This window comes from Megalops cyprinoides, chromosome 10 (assembly GCF_013368585.1).
Source record: "Megalops cyprinoides isolate fMegCyp1 chromosome 10, fMegCyp1.pri, whole genome shotgun sequence".
Taxonomy (NCBI): domain Eukaryota; kingdom Metazoa; phylum Chordata; class Actinopteri; order Elopiformes; family Megalopidae; genus Megalops; species Megalops cyprinoides.
Genome location: NC_050592.1, coordinates 21,082,698 through 21,106,684, shown reverse-complemented (window position 1 = coordinate 21,106,684; position 23,987 = coordinate 21,082,698). Strand labels below are relative to the sequence as shown.

General features: G+C 44.1%; 2 protein-coding genes across 3 annotated transcripts in view; one reads left to right on the top strand and one right to left on the bottom strand.

Annotated features, from left to right (window-relative positions):
• The window catches only part of trim71 (tripartite motif containing 71, E3 ubiquitin protein ligase), a 29,545-nt gene extending 28,084 nt beyond the window's left edge, over positions 1-1,461 (top strand). Inside the window, exon 4 of the mRNA XM_036537839.1 lies at positions 10-1,461. Coding sequence (XP_036393732.1) covers positions 10-1,461 — 1,452 coding nt within the window. The remainder of the gene's footprint in view (positions 1-9) is intronic.
• A 9,698-nt stretch (positions 1,462-11,159) lies between these two features.
• On the bottom strand, positions 11,160-22,692 carry cnot10 (CCR4-NOT transcription complex, subunit 10). 2 transcript variants are annotated; one of them, XM_036538838.1, is made up of 19 exons: positions 22,469-22,692; positions 21,822-21,922; positions 21,485-21,646; positions 21,106-21,256; positions 20,724-20,863; positions 19,631-19,717; positions 19,280-19,363; positions 18,785-18,902; positions 18,540-18,689; positions 18,230-18,432; positions 16,145-16,266; positions 15,378-15,554; positions 14,852-14,932; positions 14,236-14,349; positions 13,038-13,168; positions 12,474-12,509; positions 12,264-12,391; positions 11,740-11,815; positions 11,160-11,500 (listed from the first exon to the last, which is right to left on the bottom strand). In XM_036538838.1, exons 1-19 carry the CDS (start codon positions 22,485-22,487, stop codon positions 11,346-11,348), a joined length of 2,235 nt encoding a protein of 744 aa, XP_036394731.1. In that variant the 5' UTR covers positions 22,488-22,692; the 3' UTR covers positions 11,160-11,345. The 2 variants fall into 2 exon arrangements, with proteins under 2 accessions (XP_036394731.1, XP_036394732.1); XM_036538839.1 differs by having other exon boundaries at positions 20,724-20,860.
• Between the last annotated feature and the right edge of the window lie 1,295 nt (positions 22,693-23,987).

Below are 23,987 nucleotides of genomic sequence, written 5' to 3'. Positions count from 1 at the left end.
TCCTGTCAGGTGGAGAAGATCCGCCAGGTGAAGGCCAAGGCGCTTTACTTGCAGGTGGAGAAGCTCCACCAGAGCCTGAGCAAGCTGGACAGCACCATCGCGGCGGTGCAGCAGGCCCTGGAGGAGGGCCGTAGCATGGAGATCCTGCTGGCCCGAGACCGCATGCTGACGCAGATCCAGGAGCTGAAGACGCTGCGGGGGGTGCTGCAGCCGCAGGAGGACGACCGCATCATGTTCACCCCGCCGGACCAGGCCCTCCTCATCGCCATCAAGTCCATGGGCCTCATCAGCAGCGGCGCCTTCGCCCCCGTCACCAAAGCCACCGGCGAGGGCCTCAAGAGGGCGCTGCAGGGCAAGGTGGCCTCCTTCACCGTGGTGGGCTACGACCACGACAGGGAGCCGCGGCTCTCGGGCGGGGACGGGGTCTCGGCCGTGGTGATGGCCCCGGACGGGACCCTCTCAACGGCCGACGTGTCGGACCACCAGAACGGCACCTACACCGTCAGCTACCTGCCCAAGGTAGAGGGCGAGCACCTGGTCTCAGTGCTCCTCTGCAGCCAGCACATCGAGGGCAGCCCCTTCAAGGTGCTGGTCAAGTCCGGCCGCAGCTACGGGAGCGTGGGGCTGCCCGTGGCGTCCTTCGGGGGGGAGGGCGACGGCGACGGCCAGCTGTGCCGGCCCTGGGGCATCTGCGTGGACAAGGAGGGCTACGTGGTGGTGGCCGACCGCAGCAACAACCGCATTCAGATCTTCAAGCCCTGCGGGACCTTCCACCACAAGTTCGGCACCCTGGGCTCCCGCCCGGGGCAGTTCGACCGGCCGGCTGGCGTGGCCTGCGATAGCCAGCGGAGGATCATCGTGGCCGACAAAGACAATCACCGCATCCAGATCTTCACCTTCGAGGGCCAGTTCCTGCTGAAGTTCGGCGAGAAGGGAACCAAAAACGGCCAGTTCAACTACCCCTGGGACGTGGCCGTCAACTCCGAGGGCAAGATCCTGGTCTCGGACACCCGCAACCACCGCATCCAGCTCTTCGGCCCCGACGGCACGTTTTTGAACAAGTACGGCTTCGAGGGCGCCCTCTGGAAGCATTTCGACTCCCCCAGGGGCGTGGCCTTCAATCAAGAGGGCCACCTGGTGGTGACGGACTTCAACAACCACCGGCTGCTGGTCATCCGGCCAGACTGCCAGTCAGCCCGCTTCCTGGGCTCGGAGGGTACGGGGAACGGGCAGTTCCTCCGGCCGCAGGGCGTCGCTGTGGACCAGGAGGACCGCATCATCGTCGCCGACTCCCGCAACCACCGCATCCAGGTGTTCGAGCCCAACGGCAACTTCTTATGCAAGTTCGGCAGCCAGGGGAGCGGCTTCGGACAGATGGACCGCCCATCGGGAATCGCCATCACCCCCGACGGGATGATCATCGCCGTCGACTTCGGAAACAACCGAATCCTAGTGTTCTGAACACGCTACACCGCTTGTTTGGTTTGAGAAGAAAAAAAAAAATGTAGAGGAGAAAGAAAAATCACAAGAGTTAAAAATGAAAGTTTTTTAAGGTACACATCGAGGAGAAAAATCAGCTGTTGGTTTAGGTTTAGGTGAGAGCACCCATGCTTCAGAGAGCAATTTCGTTTATTCCCTCCACCTATTGATCCCTTCTAGCTGGTTCACGCTGTGCATTTGGGGATTACCATGCATTGAGTGTGGTCATGTCGCATCAAGAGCTCAGCGTCACTAACCACAGAGGCCCCACATGACAAAGACTGTCCTTCATGTGTACCTTAAAGTCTCCTTTGCTGAATTGTCTCAGGGAATTACTTGCATTCTTGAAATATTTTACTCTCTGCATCTACCTCATGTAGCTCATATATGAATGTACTCGTTTTTGTTGTTCAGAGATTTAGTCCGTAAGGTTTTATAAAGAAGAAACGTCTACCTCAATACTTTTTTATTTAAGAGAGGAAAGGAAACAATGTTTGGTTTGTATTTGCACAGCTCGCACAAATTTTCTACATTGTTACTGTGCACATGAAGCAATTTAAACGCCTAAATGTTGCTGACAGCAATGTACAGACACAAGGCTACACGTTTAGGACAAAAAACAGCGGAGACATTTTGATTAATCTACTGTTTTGTTGTTTGATTGTTCCATTTTCTTTCCATTTTTATGATAAATCAGCTTCCATCTGCTTTGTAGCTGTGCAAGACGAAATGTTAATTTTCAAACTTTTATTGTTGCCTCAGTTACTGGGGCTTCTGAAAGCAGTAGGAGGACCTCATGATGTAGTCATATGACGGCAAACGTATTACTGGACGTTAGCGCTCTGTCCACCACACATAACCGACAGTATTAAGTGGGGAGAATGGGAAGGGTTATACTCTGAATTCTAGAGTTGCTATCCTTCTAATAAATGTCGTCATGTTTCTTTTTTTTCTTGTAAAAATAAGGGGAGTATTTTACAGGAAGGAGAAGCCGTCAACCCAAGTCCTAACTGGTCTTTACAACAATTTTTGTTAATTGGTGTTTTAATGGTATTGTTCATCTCTCAGCGTATGATTAATGTTTTCAGGAAAACAATCCCTCCTCTTAGGCCTGTGAAGAATGATTGGCACTACCTGTGTTCCCAGTTAAAAAAATAAAAATAGCGTGACATCATCAATAGACATCATACCTTCCCTCTCTCTGTCTGTGATGCATGCATCACAAGAGTGAGTTAATGGTCTACATAAACAAATATTTTTAAACCTTGTTTCTGGGGACCTGCCAAAAAATGTTTTGGATGTGTTGAGGTGATAGGATTAATTATTGTTGTAAGATTTCTTCAGCTTGTCTGAATGAAGTAGTATTTAGAGCACAAGTGTGCTTTTGCCAACATCTAGTCCTTTAGAGTGCTGAGAGGATGGTAATGTGTGTTCTCACATTCAGACTGCAGCATGTAGTGGGATTTAATCCGAACCTTTTAGCACTGCAGGCTCGGTTTCTCTTTGTTGACATCCTTTTCAAAGTCTGGAAAAAGGTGTGTTGACCGGCCGTTTAAAGGGAGAAGTCTCATTCCTGCACAAGGAAAGAACCAAAGTTAGAATTTCAGCACAATCTACTCAAGGCTGGCATTTAGTTAACGTTTACCCTTCGACTTTTTTGGGTCAATCACTGATATTGTTTGGAAACTCAAGCCCCTCCCACTGGCCCAGGAAAGTACTTTTGGTCCGTCGAACCAAGAAAGAAATGGATTTTCCAGGTCTTATTACTTGGAAATAACATTAACATAATTTTTTGAATCAGGACATTTCTAATTTCATGTCGATTTTGTCAGTCCTGATGAGAAACTGGTTATGATTAGCCCTGCTAAATGAATCTAAATTAAGAGCACTAACACAGATTTCAGCAGAGAATCTTCTACGCTGGTTAACTATCTGTGCGCTTGTCTCTCCCCATTCATGAATATAATGTCTCATTCAGCTGATTCAGGCGCGACTTAATGTCCGTGGATTAAAGGTTAAATCAAGGAACTGGGAACAATAGAATGACTTTTTAGTTATTATATGTGTTCTGTCAAAATTTAAACAAAACTCCCATTCATTTTTGACTGGTGAAAGGATTCAGTCTGCACTCTGTAGGAGTGACTTATTTCAGCCCTGAGCGAGGCTGTTATGTCATGTAAATAACTGCCATTGACGGCACTAAATAATCACGCTTTCATTGGCTGCTTCCGTACCACAGCGCTTAGAGCGACGGTCTGGCGGAAATTTATTAGGGTCTTGCGGACTGAAGCTTTTGTCGAGAGGAAACGGGAAAAGGTTTTCACTCTAATCATTTTTGCGCTAAATCGGCAGATACTTGAGGCTTCGTCGCGTTGTATGAACAAAATGTTTTTCTGAAGCCTGTCTGACTTGGCTGTTCCCCTTTCTTTTCTTTGTGACACGAATCCCGTTCCTCTGAAGATTTACTGAATAGTCGGGAATGTACTCTTTACCCATGTAGCACTGCGACCGGTGACAGGAGTACTGCAAACAGAAACACAAGGGCCCTGTTTTCAAAGAGACACAGGCAGAGCACGCGATCTGCGCAGCGTGGTGGCTGTTTACCTGCATGTCATTTTGACCGATAGTCTGCAACAATTCTAGCAGAGGGTGGTTTTGTTCATCCTGGCCCTAGCTGTCCCTTGCTTTGGCTCTTCACCCCCATTTTCGGCAACGTGTCTGCGTTCCTGTGTTCTCTCTGACTGGTTTGTGCATCCAATGGGGAGCGCAGGAGCTTCCGAGCTGCTCCAACCAGTCCTTTAAAAGCAGTGAGGTGCATTATGGGGTGGAGAAACTGGAAGCAGTCACATCTGCTATATTATATATGTGGTCAATAGTTTTAAAATCCTGCATCAATTCTGAATGAAAAACACAGGCAGGGCAGTGCACACCCATGTTTGTGTCTGAGCCTTCGCAAAAACAACTACATCTGGGACCAGACTGAAAGCATGACCCAGAGATCATACTCGTACCTCCAGAACGCACTAATCGGTTTTACACGACATGCTATTTGGAGCACTGTGGCTCATTGGTATGCTAACATGTAAATGTAATTAGAGTAACTGTCTGTCAAAGCGCTGCAGAAAATGGATTCAGGATCATTTGTCTTTCGTGCCTTTCAATGTGGCAGGCAGATGACAGGTGCAGATGTGACAGATTTTCCAAAAGGAACAAGTGGCTTAAGAACTGCAGAGGCTGGGCCATGTGACAGACAGAGACAGCAGCCAGTCCAGAGATGACCGGTTTGTGATCACTTCGTAGTTTTGGCCACTAGCTTCGTCTGTGTCCCCTCATTTAAAGCTATCTAAGATCACCCTCAGATTTTGAGAAATATCTCAGCAACATCATTAGTGTTACTGAAATCTATACCTGCCTCCTTAACAGTACCTCCGCGTCGGCACAGTGGCATTTTAGTTAATGACATAGTGGAACCATCCTGCTCCAGGAGTGCCCTTGAAGGTCCATCCCATGGAATTCAATCATAAGGTTTGAGAATTTGAACTGTTTTTTTTTTTTTTTTTTTTTTTTTAAATGTTTGCCAAGTCGTTAGCACATTGTGAAATGGGGAGCAAGAACATTTTAGATTTAGGACACACAATGGCCTTTGAGTTTCAGTATTAAGTCAAATTTGAGTTTTGTTGTGTTCTCTCCAAGATCCTTAGGTCTTCGCTTTATAAAAGGTAAAAGTTACGTTTCCAAAAAACTTGCATGCTTTAAGAAGTCCTAGGACAAAAAAAATGCCTGTAAAAAATGAAGAAATAAAAAAAAAAAAATCTTTAGAGCTTTTTATGGTATACCAAAATATGTGTTGGGTGGCTTGGAGTGGGGCAGCTCTGTTGAAGAGACTGCGTTCTCCTTTTAGAGATAGCTTTACTCAGCCCAGGCAGAAGCAGCAGAGCCCAGAGCATACCCATGCCTTATCACTGCTCCTGCTCAGTGCTGGCTTTCACTCGGCGCTGGCTACGGTGCAACTCGCACGCTGGAACACCTTTCGCTCAGCGGCGTAAGCTCTGTGTCTTACTGTGGCCAAAGCTACTGCGACGGCATCACGAATCGCCCTTTCTGCCCCCCCCCCTCCTCCTGCGCACTGTGGCGGCCGGCCTCCGTCAGCGCGCTGCGCGTCGGATCCCCCTCTCCCTCCCTCGGCTGAATCTCAAAGATCACCTGGACCAAAGAAGAAATAAAGCCCGATAGTCGTCCTTAATCACGCACCCCTTCGGCCCTCCTTTAAGTAAAACCAACCGCATATTTCTTAGGGACATTTTTAAATAAATGTTGCTGCCTAGTGTCTTATTAATGTTGAATGTGTAGCTGTCGTAGTGTCCTTTTTCTGGGGTGCATATACTGTTGGTCTGATCTGGCAATGTTAACTGGTTGAGGAGCGAAAACGAGGGGACTTTAGAATTTTGCTGCTGCTTTTTTCCCCTCGTTTTTTGAGCGACATGTGTGACTTGCGTATGCTTGCGGATGACCCGACACTGATCCCAGAACAGTTAACTCTTCAGTTCTAAAGAACCCCCGGTGACACTAAAATGGCTTTCTGAAAGCATTAGGTCAGCTGTGTGTGACCTGGTCATCCAGCAGATGTGAGAAGGTGACAGTGGCTAGTGGGGCCGTGTCTTTTCAGATCGGCGCTCTGCTCTCCTATCATACGGGTTAACCCCCCCACCCCCTTTCCTTTTTGCCTCTTATGGATTAAAAAAAAAAAAAAGAAAATGAGTGAAATGTACCAGCTCATGCGTGCATGGTCTTAGACCCCTTTTAATGATTGTATCAGCTTAAGAAATCTTATACAAATAAAAAAAATAAACTCAGGTAGCTTTCCAGAGCTTTGATTTGCGGGAGCTCGATCAAAATTAAATGTTTGTGTCCTGTAGTAAGATAGTGATTCCTGTTATTTCTTTGTGCATATATACCTCTTGATCTAAAAAAAAAAAAAAAGTATTGTTTTGTAAAATTCGGTTCATTTTCAGTTTTTTTTTCCCTTTGTTCCCCCTGTTAGTTTAAGAAAAATGCAAAGACGGCCTGTGAAACTCTTGAGTGATACATGGTGACACTTTGGAGTCAGTCTTATGTTTTTGACCCGGGTTACTTCGTGCTCTTTCTCAGTGCCACCAGACAGCCACAGACAGACGATCTGGTGGGGTGAATTTTTGTTTTAAAATTTGACAAACCCAAAGCATCTTGCTCCAGGAGCACCCTTAAAGCATAGAAACTTATGCACTCTGAAACAGAGGCATTCCATTGAATAATGGGGGGGAGGCTGCAACTCCAGCATTGACATTTTCATTTGGCCACGCCTCTTATGTCTGCATCGGTTTTTGTATCAAATTTTATCCTCAATCTACATTTACATTTACAATCTACATTTACATTGCATTACTACACTACACCCCCCCCCCCCAGTTCAGTAAATTTTGGGCTCTAAATAACATAATGACAAACAACTGCCTGAAATCTGAGTGCTCCTTGAAAGCAGACTTAAAATGGGTTTGCTGGCCATTCAGCTTTTCACCCCCTCTTTCTCTCTCCACCACTCGAAATCCAGAGGATTCTGCCGGGAGCATTTTCCCAGAATGCACCTCTGTCCTGTGAGCTGTCAGGTGTGTGTTTTAGGTAAACGGAAATCTACTGAATGTATCCTCATGGCAGTCCACAGAGAGGCTGTCCTGTGTGACCGCCTGTATTTAGATGGCTGTGTCCTCACCTCCCAGGAGGCCCCGCACCTAGGCTGGGGGTTAGATGTGTGTGTTTATATGAGGGGGAGGGGCTGGAGGAATTCTCTAAGAGCACCTCAGCCCCCCTCCCACCCTCCCCCAGCTTCCTCTCAGGGCTGACTGGAAGTGACGTGCCACATTGTCTGAATCAGGTGAAAGAGAATAAGAGATTTTTTTGTTTCCTACAGCCTCTTTCTGGCATCTTTGTGGACTTTAAACATTTCCTATGCAGTTTTTTGATTTTATGTTCTTTGTTTACACATAAATAAACTTGTATTTCTTGGACCTTGGATGTGCTGAGTTTGTCAGAATACATGCACACACACTGACACTCAAAATGGGAAAATTCACACTTTCTTATTATTGCAATTGATAGCATAACTATTGGAATGGAAAACATGTATCTGTATCGTTCATGTGTCTTTATCTGATCATGATAGGAAGCAGGATACTGCATCTAAAAACACTGTTGTGTGGCTATCTTGATTGGGGACTCCAACCTCAAATGTCTGAAGGATAAAATTCACAGCCTCTAGATCTGTGTTACTCTTCCAGCGCTGACCCCTCCAACCCTAAATTCCAACTTTAACACCTCCCCTCCCCCATCTCCTGCAAAAGAGTGTCCCCCCCCAGAAAAACCGGAATAATACAAACTGTTGTCCAGTCATACCATTGGCCAGAGGAAGGGCCAGAGGTCATCTCAGAGGTCAGTGGGTCACTGCTTGAGATTAAAAGAGAAAAACAGGGTCCAGAGTGGGAATTCAGACTATGCATTTCTAAGACTCACTATCACAGACTGGTCCAAATGGTCTGTTAAAGAAACATTTCAACAGATTACATACATAAGTTATAAGTGTGTGTATATATATGTATATATATGTATATGTGTGGGTTATCACTCTGATGACCCACACATCTATTTTACATTTACTGCCAATTATCTCCAAGTCCTTAGTTAAAGAAATGTGTGGCTGGATATGTTTGCGCTAGTAAAATCATTTAAGTAAAAAATTTCAATTTATTTCTACATTTTACTTTAAACTAATTGGCCGCACAGAACTGTATTTACCTTTATTAAGATTTGTAGATTATTTAAAGGGACTAAAACAATTGCTGGAAAGACCAATGATGTTCAAAAAGGTCGAATTTGATCTCTTCTATGCCAGTTGAATATTGATTTAAAAACCAAAATAAGTGAAATGGAAAAGTAATAGAATTAAACTTAATACTGAGTATGTATTACCAATTTACTGGAGGGACCAATGAACAAAAACGAATTAAGGAAATAGCTTTTTAAAAATATTTTTGGAGACGTCAACTTTTTTTTCTTTTGCACACAATGTCTAGCAGGTAATTGTCAAAGATGTTAAATGCAAATTTACACCTCCAAAGCACATGACTCAAGCTTGCCTGGAACCAAAAGCAGCCAGCCCAGCATGCCTTCAGGCCTGCGAGTGGAAACTGCTGCTTTAAGATAACGGCCTACATAATAAAAGCAAATATAACATTTAGAAAATATTTAAGTGTCTGCAAATATTTATCTTTGGCCAGAGCGAGTTTTTGACAGTCGCTGAGATTTGGGTTCCTGTAAAGGTCAGACGCACCCCGATGGCACATAAAACACTGGAAAGCCGCCTGCAGCTCCGGCCTGCTCTCTCAGGAATGCGGCCGGGCCAGGCGCACTGGCGTCGGGTTCGATCTCTCCGCCCCTAAGGGGGGCCGGCAGAGGTCTGGGCCAGGCTTTGTTCCCTGTGTGGTCCCGCTGCCTCTCAGCAGAGCTTTCAGTCACCTCTCCCAGGACAGGCGCTCTATTCTCATGCTAAATCCCTCCGAGCACTCTCACACACACACACACACACACACAGACGCGCACACACACACACACACACACACACACACACACACGCGCACACGCACACACGCACACTCTCACACACACACACACACACACACACACACACAGACGCACACACACACACACAGACGCGCACACACACGGACACTCCTACACAAGATCACAGCAATTCAACAGCAGTCATCCATCAATATCCAAGACACAGATCAGCCACAATGTGCCAATTCTACACTTCTTATCAAATTAGAAATCCTTTCTGATCTTGAAATCTTTATGGTTGGTCTTCCTCAGCTGCAGGAGTGGTTGCATTACTAATTTTTGTGAGATATCTCTCAAATATCTGTAATAAGTCTCTTATTGTGTGAAAAAAGTGTGGTTGGATGTGTTTGTGCTAGTATACATAATATGTGAGAGGGATTTTAAACATAAATTTTACCATCAATTGATTGGAAACACAAATTTGTATTTAGCTTTATTAAGAATTGTATGTTTATCCTAAACAATTACTCTTAAAACTGATGAAGCTTAGAGAATGCTGAATTTGTTTTCTTTATGCTCGATTAATATCAATTCCAATTCATTGGAGATGGAAAAATTCCTAAATTTTTGAGACTTCATAAACGAAATGATTTTATGTACAGCTGCAATTTTGCAGTTTTTATTACCTTGAATAGCTTTTAATGGTTTTAACAAATGAAACTGTAGAAAATAGTGCTGTGTAGCTTTGGTTTTTGTGTACATTTTTTGAGTGACAGGAGTAGTTATTGTAGAAAAATACATTGTTTTGCAAGGAACACCAAAAATAGATGATACTGTCAAGGATTCACTGATTAGAGCCTATTATAGTGCTCAATCGCTGAGAAAGTCTTGATTGCTTCATGGTAGTTAGTGATCAACAGGTATATTAACAGCAATTGTGTAATCTTTACAGAACAGCGACAGGAGTAGTTCACTAGTCTTTACAGAGAGAGTGTTATACAGATATGTAGTTACCAGAAATGGAATTTAACCTGATATCAAAAATAAAACTTCTGCTTTATACAGATGACAGCCCTTGTTACACAGAGCTGGGGTTTTATAGAATGATGATGAATACATAACATAATTTTATATATAGAGAAAGAGATACTAGAGGTTGATGTTAGGATGTGCTTTGGGTATATGGCTGATAGGGAGAAGTGTGTAAGCATTCTCCAGTCTCCTGTTCCTGATATTTCCACAGCACTGCATTCCAGCCCCTGCAAGTCTTTGATTTGCTTTCCAGTAACAGTTAAATACTCATGTACCGCAACCTCCCGCGCGGCTCCGTGCTCTGTAAGCGAGACGGTCACTGCACCACTGCTTGCTAGTCCGGGGGGCCTCCCGGCACACACCTCACTTCCTGGACGTGGAGTGGACCAGCGTGCGGCCTGGTTTTAAGTTCCTCTACACGCAAGGAAGGCGTCAATGCTGCCGCAGCGACGGGACGTCCCGCAGCAGGGGGGTTGGGGGGGTGACTCACCGCTCGGCGCCCTCGCCCTCTCAGGGTGGGAAGTCTGCTCAGCCCCAGAGGCAGGAGCAGCAGTGCTCCGGTCTCCCCAAACACAGGAAATTGTATTCATGCAGAGACCATCGGAAACCATTCAGTTTTCCATTTCATTTGTAGCCCATTGTTTTTAGCAATGAGAAATGGACAAAACCAGAGGCTAGTCTCACTGCGGAAATCTTTGATGTCTCTATAAATGGGTTTCCTAAATCTCTCCCATGAATGTAATTACAACGTGCGGTTTCCCATCATTCTGCGAGAAGAATTCCACTTTAAATCCAAAAACATCTGTAAACACTGACATTGAGTGTAGTGACACACAGAGACTCTTTATACGTAAATACATTTTATTGGAGATGGTGTGCCCAATGAGTGATGGTTACCATATTGTACCTCGGAGAGAAGCGAGCATTAACACTGCGGGTGATGCCACGCCTCCTCCGCCTGGAATTTTCTGGCTTTAAAACAAACAAGAACCCAGCCATCCTCTGCCCTGCAGTCAGGGTCTATGAGGCGTGACCTAGCCCTGAAAAATCTCTCTGTCTTTTTAGGGGGAGTTCTGGGGGGGGGATTTATAAATGACACGTGCGAGGTAAAGGGGCCACTGGGTGGACACTGGGGGGGGAGATGCAGACAGACTTTTCAACCCAAGCGCTGACACTGGATCAGTCACCACCTTTAGCACAATATGGCTGGGGGTCCGACTAGGGATGGGCGAGCTGGTTTCGGATCATTTGCGCTGAACCTGTGTGAAGGACGAGGGCATTTGGATGGGCTGGACAGGCTGGAATGTGGCTGGTTTCTTCCGTACGTCGGGAGATGACGACTTCACCCAGGGTAGGAGCTGATTCCTCTTTATGATCTGCAGGGCCAGCGGTGTGTTTCCTGAGACGGAAGGAGGTGGGGAGAGAGTAAGAAATGGGCGTTCCCCAACTGTCTACAGCTGAGATCCCCCTTTGTTTGATGATACTCGCACATGCACACTAACACACAAGCGTGCACCCGCGCACGCACACAAAACATGTATCTAACCATAGAAGGGCTTATAAAGAATGTGCTTTACCCAGAGATTCGGCACAGAATAACTGGCTAGGAAAACAAGACACTTCCAGTGTGTGACTCACCATTCTGCAGCTCCAGATACACCCCAAGTAGTATGGCCTCTGGGGGAATTTCTTTGGTCTGAACCATAGAAGCAGCCTGCATAGACCAAGCACAACATTACAGAAGGAACACCTCCTCTAAACTATCACAGAGAAATGACACCAGAACAAAGGGGCTTTTATCTTTCGAACATGTCTTTATTGGCAGCAGGCATGCTAGCAGGAGCAGACTGGGGTCTATTCTGTTTTACTTCCATCAATTCCCAGGTTGGTCACTGTTGGTACCTGTGACCAAGGTATTTAAACTTAATTGTTTCAGTAAATATCTAGCTGTTAAAATGGATATGTAATGTATGCAACTCTCTTGATAACGGCTTAAGTAAATAATGCCATATCATCAGGACTGTCCTGAAATTAAATAGTGTGGCTGGACATTCGTTGGAGGGTTATACTCTCCACAATTAGCCAGATAGGATACATTTAGCCAGACATAAACATATTTTTGTTTTGGTGATTTCAGACTCAACATTTAAGTGTGTGTGTACCTGGTGTAGACACTTTCGGGCCTTCTCGTACTCGCTCCTCAGACAGTAGGCGCTGCCCAGGTTAAACAGCATCATGGCACGGGCGGAGCTCACAGTGCTGGGGTAACACACAGGGGTCGGCTTCCCAGCTGCAGAAACACACACGAATGTCACTCATATGCCCACACAGACACAGACACAGACACCACTGTTCAATTAAAATACACTTACAGGACTCTACTGGTTCCAGATCCCCTTTGTCAGATCCTGTGGAGAAAATATGATATGCTGAGAATACTGAGAAGGCCAGTCATTCCACTGGGCCCAGATATCCCTATAACTGCTTGAGCGAACCTCACTGCTTAAAAACAGGCAACTGCAGGAAAGTGTATGAATGCGTTTGCACAGCATAAAATCTGGCAATGCTTTTACTTAATAGGTGTCCCTTTACACTTGTATACTGAATATTACAGCTCCAAGCACTAAAACAGTGAGAACTACAGGGACTGTTTGACATTTTAAGACAAAAAATGAAAACCTGTAATGTTTCCTGACCACAAGCTAAAGTTTACAGCGTATCACCCTCAGATTTACAAGGACAACAGCATGCCTGAAACACACAGAGGATGAGCCCACGCTGTAATGTTAATGACATGGCAGGAGTGGCAGCTGTAATGCTGCACTCCATGTGTTTGATATCAGAGCTGTTCTTCAACTCAGAGAGGACCAAGCAAAAAGTGGATTTGGGTTGAGTGGGAAGAGTGGTCCAGGATCTGGGCTGGGCTGAGGAATGACCTTGGTCCAGCTCACTGGACGACACCCCCAGAGACACGTCGGTGACATTTTCAGGGTTCAGGTGTGCGATGGCATCTGAAATCCTGTCCAAAGAGATCAGCGCCTCTGCTGCATACAGGTGACCCAGGAATCTGTCAACAGGCACGGAAAAAAAAGACATGAACATGTTCAAAGACATGTCAGAGATGCACAGCCAGATATGGTTTACAAAACAGTCTTCTTCTAGGATGATTAATTAACCATGTAATATCACCACCTCTAATGTAAAGGGAGCAAAAGCAACACACAAACACTCGTGTACAGCGGAAAACACGGCTGGAGCTCAGTGCTATAGTGCCACTCCTCAGGCGTGCAGATGTACAGGGGGCTGTATATCATCATGTTCTGGCCATGAGCTGCACATCCCTGCTCCCTCCTTCCCATCTTTCCGAAAATCCCCAACATCTTGTAAACACATGCAGTCCGAGGCAGGGAATACCCTTCGTATGCGCTCAGAATGGGCCAGACGTTAGCCAGGACTTCATCATACAACAATGCAGTAACGCGGTGGGAGGAGAGAAGCGGGGGAAGCCTAGGGCAGTATTATTAAAAACAAATAAATCCTCTCTGATTAAAGCACAGCCATTCATCATACTGGGAGCTGAACCACACACTGCAGGGCTGAGAGATGACTGGTATGGCAGACGACTGAGCCCATTAGGACTGCCTTACAGAGAGTGGACACATATTCACACATACACACCAAGCACAGGCCTGCTGACATTCCAGCTCATTATAAAAATAATGATAAGGTACGGCCCTCATTCATGCGAGGAGAGTTGCTATGTACCATTGTGTCAGTTACTTTCCTAATGAATTGCAAAATCACAAAAAGGCATGACTTCAGGTCATGCTGGACATTAATTCATTCCGGAGAATGTACAAGCCACTGATGAAGAAATAATAATATAAATTAGTATTAAAAATATAATGATGGATGTATTTAACTTGCTGTTAAAGACTAAAATAAACAATATTTTTCTTCTGGGATGAGCCAATTTCTTAAGATTTTTCAAGGACAGTTTAAAAACTGTTTTGACCACTTTCCATGACCTTTGCCTGCCTTTCCAGAACTTATATATTTTCAAGGACTGTGGGAACACTTGAGATATTACAGAGACATACATGAAAGCAAGGGAGAGAGACAACAATCACATACTTGAGGGACCCAGACAGCTTGCTCTGGTGAAGGAGTTTCTCAGCATGGTTGAGGGCCATCAGGTTGTCTCCCAGTGCCAGGGCTACATAAGCACTGCAGGCCAGGATGGAGCACCTGGAGTCACAGAGCACAGAGATATAGCAGGAGCCACAGCACATTTACAGCACACAGGAGTCATAGAACGCCTAGAGTCACAGCACAGAATCAGAGAGCACTCGAGAGTAAATTCCCTGGCGGAGCACTGTTATCATACCCTTGAACAAGATCCTTACCCTAAATGGCCTCAGTAAATATCCAGCTGTATAAATGGGTAACATGTACAAAAAACACAAAGCTATGCAAGTTGCTCTGGATAAAATCAGCAGCTAAGCAACTGTAATGGATGCATTTAACATGACACTGAATTTATGGTCATGTTACTGATACTCTGCCCCTTTCCTTGGCTACACTCACTTATCACACTGAAACTGTGCATCTGGGAATTCAGCCATCCACCGTCTATTCTGTGTTTACAGGCTTGGGGTATTTAAGTCCTCAGCGAAGCAGCACAATGTTTGTGTCACAGGTTTGTCTACAGAGCGGAGGACGTGTGCTTGGGGCCCTGGTGTCACCTTACCTCAGATTGTCCACTTCCTGTTTCCTGAGGGGGGAGGATGGCGGGGCAGGAATCAGCTTGTCCCCATCAGAGCCCTTCCCACTGTCACACACAATGGAGCTCGTCAAACAATGACAGCACTCAGAATCACTTTAAAGAAGACTGATCCAATGTGTTTGTGTATGGCGTTTGTCTGTGAAAATGTGTATCCGCATGTGTGTGTCCAGGGTGAGTGACCATGTGTGTTCATACAGTGAGTGTATATGCTATATATATGATATATGTGCAGCAAGTTCTGCATATACATATAGCGTTTGTGGAGTAAGGTCTGAATTTGTATAGAGTATATGTGTAGTAAGTGCTTGCATGTATAGTATGTGCGTGGTAAGTGCTGTATTTGTGTAGTACATGTTGTGTATGGATGTAGTAAGTGCTGTGCGTATATAGTATGTGTGAGTAGCAGGTAATGTGTGTGTGTGTGTGTGTGTGTGTATGTGTGCGTGTGTGTGTGTGTGTGTGTGTGTGTGTGTGCGTGTGTGTGGCTGACCTGCAGGCTTCGCTGTTCTCGCTGCCACTCTCTGTGCTGCCGGAGAGGCTGGAGCTCTTGGAGCCGGAGTCACTCTTCACCTCCTGCTGCAGCTCTGGCAAGAGGAGCAATGCGTTCCGCAGACAGATGGCAGCAAACTCCATACTGGCCACAGGGATGGCTGCAGACTGCCCATCACTACAACCAGGACAACCAATCAATCCCTCAATCACACACAGTCAACTCCCTATAATGGGTACAGACATGGCTGTAAAATACCCAACTACAGCCAGGCCAATCAATTAATCTCACATACACACAGTCAACTTTCCAAACTCAACACAGGAATGGCTGGAGCCAAGCAAACAATAGCTACATGAGACAGTTAAATTGCTGTGACAGTATGGCATAAAAGCAACTTATTTTCACATATTAATTTCTCTGAATGATATCCATTCCAAAGGACTAAAGTAGCACTTCTGAATATTACTACATTTACTGCGATTCAGCTCCACCTGCTGGTTGACAGTTGTGTAGAAATGTAACAAGTCAAAATACTGAGCATGATACCAATTCTCTTGTTATCATTACAGCTCTACAGATATAAAAAGTAGATAAATTGCTTAAACTACAAAGAAAATTCTGTCATTAAACCCTGAATTTTACCAGTGGCAAATGATGGGAGGCAGGCAAGCTGAGGACAGGGAGTCCCTTTAACAAAGAGTTGCTTTTAGCACCCTGAGCTAGAGTGACCCAGGAGAGAACAGGGGGAGGGGCTGCACACTGACCTGTAGACTGTGTTCTGCGTGGACTGAGAGGCCAGAACGATCTTGCGATGGTAGCCTTGGCCCACAATGGACTGGACTATGCCCTTTTTACTGGGCAGACCCTTGTTCTCCTGCTCTGAGCTCTGAGCACACCACAGAGAGAAGAGCAGGGAGACAGGGAGAGAAGGGAGAAGAGGGAGAAAGAGAGAAGATTTGAAAGAAGAGAGCAAGAAAGGTGAGAAAAGGAGGAAGAAAAGGGGGAGAGAGAGGGAAAGAGAGTGAGTTTAAAAAACCTCTATGTGGTCATAAAAAGAATCGTGACCAAAAAACATTAACTGAACATTTGACTGGAAATAGAATGGCAAGTTAGATCACAGAGCAATTTTTCTGAAACAACAATGTATGGGAGGCATGGAACAGTGTGAAACAAGTAAGAAGTATGGGAAGTGAAACTCCAGTTCACCTGCACAGCTAAAGCAACCTTGTGACAGCTCCCTGGCCAATGACCTCAACTTCTTCACTTCATTCAAAGGCACAGGACAATGCAAACACTCAGGACCCCCCCTCTATAACGGATCGTCCTATTACTCTTCCAGGTGAGGATGTACTTAGAGCCTTTTCAAGTCAAATTTAAGTCGCTGGGTGATCAAAGAATGCAAATGGCAACTGTGTTACATCTGTAGGAAACTGTTTCAAATGTTACTGGATGCATGTTGTGTACCTAAAGCATGGGAAACTGCCACTATTGCACCCTAAGAGATTGTTGCCCTATTTCTCTCACATCTGTAGAAACTGAATGCCTGGAGGGTATAGTTCTTACCCATCTTCTCAAACGTACAGAGAAATGACTAGTTCCGCTCCAAAATTCATACCATATCACTCTTGCTTCTTTATAAAATACACTGTCATTTGGCTACTCCATGCAATTATGTCACAATCATTTTTGAACATTTCTGATCTGCTTTTGATACCTTACAGTCAAATATTCTGATAAACCAGCTACTGAGAATGGGTGTAAAAACACAGGCCAGGAAACAGAGGCACTGGAGACATGCTCAGAAGGACAGGGAAGAAAATCTCAGCTGATCATACCCACTCTCTAAACAATGAATACAAACTCCAGCTATTAGACTGAAGATTTAGAACATTATTATACAATACTACCAGAGCCCAAAAGTCTGCTGTTCCCATTAGCATCAAATACATTAACCACAGCTAACATTACAAGCGGACTATTACCCACTGTTTGCTGCTTGCTGTATTTGTATGTGTTTATATTGTCACGATTGACATTTTTGTGGGATGCAAGACAAATTTCCCAGTGGGGATGACAAACAATCACCCAGTCAGATCAAACATTAAAATCTCAGTCCCATTCCTTTAACATCCAGCCTGTACGATCAAGACAACAAATTCTGCCAAACCTGGGAAGGCCATTCATCTGTCTCAAGCAGCGGTAATCGATAACAACCCTGTGATTAGCAGGCTGATTCCTACCCTTCATCATACTCAATCTTGTTCTTCCTGCCTTCACAGATTGCAAACTGTGCTCAACTCAGCATAAAAGTAATCATTTAGTGCTCCCATTTTGGGGCTTTACATTGTTACAACCTAAATTTAAAACACACTTCATAAGTGACCAGTGATTGTAATAAAGGTTTTAGCCTGTAACAGCAAGACAAGAGAGGAGGGGGAGACAGCTGAGACCGATAACAGTACGATCAATGCAGTCTGCTACAGAAACAGAAATCAGTCCCACAATCACCATGTCAGGTCAGAGCTATGACATACCAATTTACCCCCCATTAACAATCCAAAAGTCATGGTAACCAGAGGTTCTCACAGCATAAATACAAACTAAAACATATGTACAAAATGCAAATCTTCAACAGCAATAAGAGCATACTTGACTTCCACAGATACTTTGCTTTTTGAAATCTGGAGATATGCTGCCCAAGAATTCTGCAATAAATGTTATTAATGCAGGAAAAATAATTGCAAATTATTATAGTAAATGTTTTGTTTTATTACTTAGCAATGGAAGATTACCAGTTTACATACAGTCCCCAAAGTCTCTTGGTCCCTCCCTCCCTCTCTCTCACTCACCCCCCTGTTGGCAGAGATGCAGCACTCTGCCAGCCTGAGCCACAGGCGCGGGTTTGAGTGGTACACCTGCACGGCCTCCATCAGGCACTCAAACGCGGCCAGGGGGCGGCCTAGATGCAGGAGCTGGATCCCGCAGTTGTACAGCAGCTCGTACCGCTTGTTAGCCAGGAGGGCGCACATGGGAACTCCAGAGAATGACTTTGCTGCAATCACACACATCGCAGAGAGGTGAGCTGAAAGCATAACAGGGGTAACAACATACAGATTTAACAGTCATTCTCATAGTTGTCCAGTAGGTGGCGACACTCACTCTGGCCATTGCTGCCGTGCCCTAGCTGCGCACACGTGTGGTCATTTTCCTGCAGGGCCTTCTTGAAGTAGAATATGCCCAGGTTGTGTTTCCCCATGGCAAAGTGTATACAACCCAGATTATTCCAGAACATACAGCGCACACATTCGCCTACACACAAAAGAAAACCACCACAGAGATGTTTTCACTGAAATTAAACCTTAGAGACAGCAATAGATACAGGGTTATGATGAGATCTCAGCTACCTGTCTTCAGAGCTCCAGGGTGCTCTGCAATATTGGAACTGTTTAAGAGCTTCACTGCTTTCCGGTAGTTTCCTCTCAGATACTCAAAGTTACTCTTCAGGAAGAGGGACGGGGCAGACTGGGGAAGGACAGCAGAGGTGTCAGTTTCACTGTTGTGTCTCAATGATTCTACAACTGAGCACTTCATATGGGCCCTACTGATTGCAGCAATTAGGAAATCGCCAAAGTGCTCCTTCATACATCTACCATTTTTAATGTAATTACTTATATTCTGTTGAGGAGTTTGCATAAAATTTGACTGCAGAACAATCCCCACTCATTCAAGGTCTTTGGTTTAAAGGGATTGTACCCAGTACTAAGTACTATGCATACAGTATGTAGAGACTGAGAATGTGTATGAAATATATCATCATGAGGAATCTGGAGAAATCTTTTCAAACACTTCCCTGTCTCAGATTTTCAGAGGCTCACAGGAAATGGCCATAACAAACTCACAGTTCCTGCAGTGTTCATCACAGACTTGATCTCCCTCTTGCATGCCTTCAGTGACTTCATCTGAATATAGGCTCGGACTTTATACTGTAGAGACGGAAGAAACACCACAGATCAGCGCACTGTACTGCAACACTGTCCACTTCAGTTAAACAGATTTTGAATAAATTCATTAAAACTGAAACTATGACCTGGAAGGACAATATGGCTACAGAAACACACACTGTATAAGATCTCCTGCCGAACTGGATGCACATGTCCAAAGAGTGCCATTTCAACACACTGCTCTAGAAATTGATCTGAAACATGTAACTGGTACCCTGTACATCCATGCTGATTTCTCCATCTACTTACCTGGTGCATTTTTGACTTTGCAGCTTCAATCACAGCAATGCAGTCAGCCTTCTGATTGGCACCATCTTTGTTAACATTGTTGGTAGCCTGTTCAGATGGAGAACACAATTAGTTTAGAGATAACTAACAAGCTAGGTAGGCTGTGTACCTATCTGTATTACTAATAAGTGTAAAAACAGATTTTCAGCAAAAAGAAAGATTACTCAATATGAAACATCTGTGTTAATTGGCTTGATGTTCAGCTCCAAATTTCGAGTACTAGTATGGACAGCCAGATACTGTTTTAGTTAGAAAGCTAGACAGACACACACCCACACATCCACAATTACATGTACATTCTCCACACTGAATACTCCAAACGTCAGTCCACCGTAAGTGTCACTGCTTACAGTGCACAGCTGGAACACAGTTAGGAGAACCCGCACACAGACAGGAAATCCACAGATAGCGACAACATCTACAATCACAATCCAACAAGCCTGTTAACGACTAGGGAAATGCACACTCGTTTTGGCTTCAAATTACAGCGCAAAGTAAACAACCTACATGGCCAAAGTTTACTGTAACAGTAAATTTTTCAAACTGGGCAATGGGACCGTTGATTACAGTATCATTTATGGGCAATGCCACAACAAGCACTTCCTCCGATTTGCACTTTTGACATCAAATATCATATCAAAGGCTTTAAAACATCAAAATAAAGAACCACTCCTACCAACCTTGCTATGAGGACCACATCAAAAGCTAGTAAACCAATTATCATTGGAGACAATGTGCTGGAAACAGTCATACGGACTGCACTCTTTGAACACCTCTAATTAATAGTGTTTATATTTGTCAAACATGCAGGAACACATACCAATGTAGCTAACAACCTCAAAAGTCATTAATGAAAAATCCAATTCATCTACAGATTGATTCAACTAATAGGCAAAAATTACAGTAACTAACACAGGGGACATTTTTCCGTATTCTCACAATAACAGCTTGAGGGTGAACTTTGGAACTGGTCCTGAGACGCAGCTTGGGAGAGTGCAGACAGCGCCACAGACTGGAAGTTCAGACATGAGGATGCAGACTTGGAAACACTCACCTCTACCTTGCCGTTCTTATTGTTGCCCTGAACAGTGAGTTTTTCCAGCACAGCCAGAAGATGCAGGGCCTTTTCAGGCTGGAAGGTGAGCAGATACAGATCCACCAGCAGCAGACACACGGCCTGGGCAAACTTCTCTTCTAGGACAAACCACATGATCAAGCCATGCCACACTGCTGCTCTGCCTTACCCACTACTTCAAATGTCAACACGCTCAGACAAAGAACATCCAAAAGCCAGTTAAACTACTCTCATATCAACAATCCTTTCGACACAGAACAAAATTATACATACATTGTTCAATCATTTGCTCTTTAGTACCTTCGTTCAAGCACTAGGTACCAAGCACTTGCACCCAACTTAATATGCCCAGAAAACATACCAAAAGGTTCTAAAAACTGGTAGAGCTTTTCCCCAATAAGAATTGCCTCGGAGTACTGCCTCATATGATAGTGTATGATTGCTTGATTGTAGTAAAGGATGCTATTTTCAACATCATCCAATCCATCAATGTCTTCAACGGCTGTATGAACCTTGTGGGGAAAAATGAGAGGGGTCAGCAGTAAGCACACAAAACCCTCTGTAGTAACTCTGTTATCCTCAATCAATATTTCTGTAGTGCATCAAGCTCTCTAAAGTACTCTACACCAAAACAGCTTCTAAATGTGCACACTGAACAAAACTGAATCTAAGTAAATCTGATATTTGGCAGTTAAATTCTTTGTGACAATAGTAGAATAAACTTTCAAATATTGTGGCACCTGATTTTTCATAGCTAAAAGCGTCTGCTTTAAGGTGTCTGTGGTTGTTTGGCCGCTTTTGTAAAATTCTGCTATGGCTTTGTTCATTGCTATTTTGTAATCCTCCTTGTTCAGCTCCTGAAGGGTTTCAAGGTGCTTCAACGAGTCGTCGTAGTTTCCAGACTGTAGAAGCAGAGAGAAAAATAATATTTTTGGGTCTTTTCAACATCATTTTAACAACTAAGATGGCTCTGCAAGTACATGCTCTGAAAGTGAAAGTTCTAACATTTCGTACTATTTTATCATCAACAGTGGCAATATACTAATTTAATGAAAGATGGGAAGAATAAATTGTTACCGAAAACGCTTCATATGCATTGGCTGCCAGCTCCTTCTCTTGGTCTGAAACGTTATTCCCAGAAGAAGCATTGTTGTCCTGCTTCGTCTCAGCTGTTTGTTCTGTCAAAATAAACCGCTAAAAAGTCAGTGGCTGAGTTTCTACAACAAACAACAGATGAACAGCAACATGTCACGACGGACCCCCCTAGCATACACGCCTTCAATCTCTGCAGCAATATGTTACGACAATATATTATTTTAATTTGACGTTGGTGGCTACTCTCTGTCGACTCAAACTCTTCGCCAATTCAGACAGCTAAACAGCAAACGTTAGCTAGCCACCTGTTTACTGAACACTGGGCTGGCTCAAAACACTGAGGTCATTCTCTTTAAAATGTTTCATACACACTTTAATACAGATAAAACGCATATTACTAGCTATAGATACAGCACAGGCATCCTCAACTGTCTAGATCCACTTAACTAACGTACGTTAGCAAACTACCAGTACAATCCAGCCAGCTGGATAGCCAAGTTTAAACGATTCATTTGATCAGTCGGGAAGTTACCAGTAATTAGTAGCTAATGTTGGCTGTACATGACATTAATATTCTTATAGTAACGTTATACCTAACGTTAAAAATTGAATCAAAAATCCATTCTGACCTGTACTGTTGTCTGCCATTTTCTCCCTATTTGAAATGAGCAAGACGGCTAGCAGGCAATTCCGTGGCCAAAACGACCTTCCAAACAAATCGGTATTAACAGAACGAAAGTACTTCCGTAACAACAAAAATCAAACACAGATTTTTGTTTGGTTTCTAACTCGTTAAGCCAAGTAAGATATCCAGAATCGGGCATCCGGCTGAATCCACCTCTCGCTTTCAGAATTCCGCCATGTAAATTTCCCAGCAGTAACCACCTCCAAACAGACGCAAAGCATTTCGGTTCTTCTTCTTCGCTTCATTATGACTACCCTGTTTATCTTAAGGCCGACAAAGCGCAACACTGCCACCAGCAGCATCGGAGGTGTAGGACACCGGGAACCCATCGCTTTTGTGAGGGTCAATGTCATTTCAAAACCTGAGCGCTGCCCCAGAGACCTCCCCGCTACAATTACTAGGGCTTCAAATAATATATAACGACATTTGCAACTAATCATTACCTTATTTACACCCCCTTTTTACTTCCACCGTGGAGCTCCTGACGTACACAGGTTGATGATGTTTTGAGGAATAATAAAAAAGCCCATTATGATCTTCCAACACACGTAGTTCTTATTCTCTTCCACCTGATGGCAGCACTAGATAACTGCGCAGACTGGACCAGTTCTTTGTACACATTTTCTGAAAAATAAATACAATAAAACGATTATGCTGGTTTAACCTTTACTGTACACCCAGTCGAGATGTTTATAGAATAGTCTGTTAGAAAGAGTTACTGGCTTAATTGTTGCATAAGCAGTTATAACCATCCTTTGTCGCTATGTGTCACATTATAAAGACATGTATCACATAACACTGAGATGCTAGTCACAATGAAATTGCCTTCAGAACATGCAGAAATTACCTTAGTTAGTTAACAGTTACTGTTTTGAATGCATATTTATGTATGAAAAAGAACTGAGTGGATGAATGCATGGTTGACATATGTGCTTACAATATAAATGCATGTTGTAATAAGCTGAACTTTTTTAAAACGTAAAGAAAAGCAAAGGAAAATGACTCGGTTTTAAAGTACTGTATATCTACTGCTGAACTGCAGTTTGAGGTGGATGATTGGGGCAACTTTGTACAGTGCATGTGTGTCTTCCGCCATAGCTTTAGTAACAGAAGACGATCTGAGCAAGAAACAAAGTGAAAACTTTATTCCTTAGTCGAGATGTCAAATAGTTCTCTCTGCCGGAAGCTGAAAACTGAGACCGCCTCAGAATTATTTACAATCCATGTAAAGCCCATCGCTTCCTGCTTAACGATTTTTTTTCCGAGTAATCTACCGCAGAGCGCAAACAGTTCAGCAGGACGTAACATACTTCATTTCTTAGTATTGAAAGGAAGTTTCCATATTGTACTGGTGTTAAAATCGGGGTCGGAGATCAAAATCTGAATTCGTAATTAACCGATTTTATTTACCATGTTTGGCGTACATTTAATGTATCGGTCCATCTAGGCAAGTGTATTTATAG

Bases quoted from the DNA above. Each gene is read 5' to 3' on its own strand.
- cnot10 (XM_036538838.1), bottom strand. The intron at 19,718-20,723 runs GTGAGTGTTTCC...CCATCTGAACAG, and splicing joins ATAAGAACGGCAAGGTAGAG to GCTACCAACAATGTTAACAA. The intron at 19,364-19,630 runs GTAAGTAGATGG...CCGTCTCTACAG, and splicing joins CAAAGTCAAAAATGCACCAG to TATAAAGTCCGAGCCTATAT.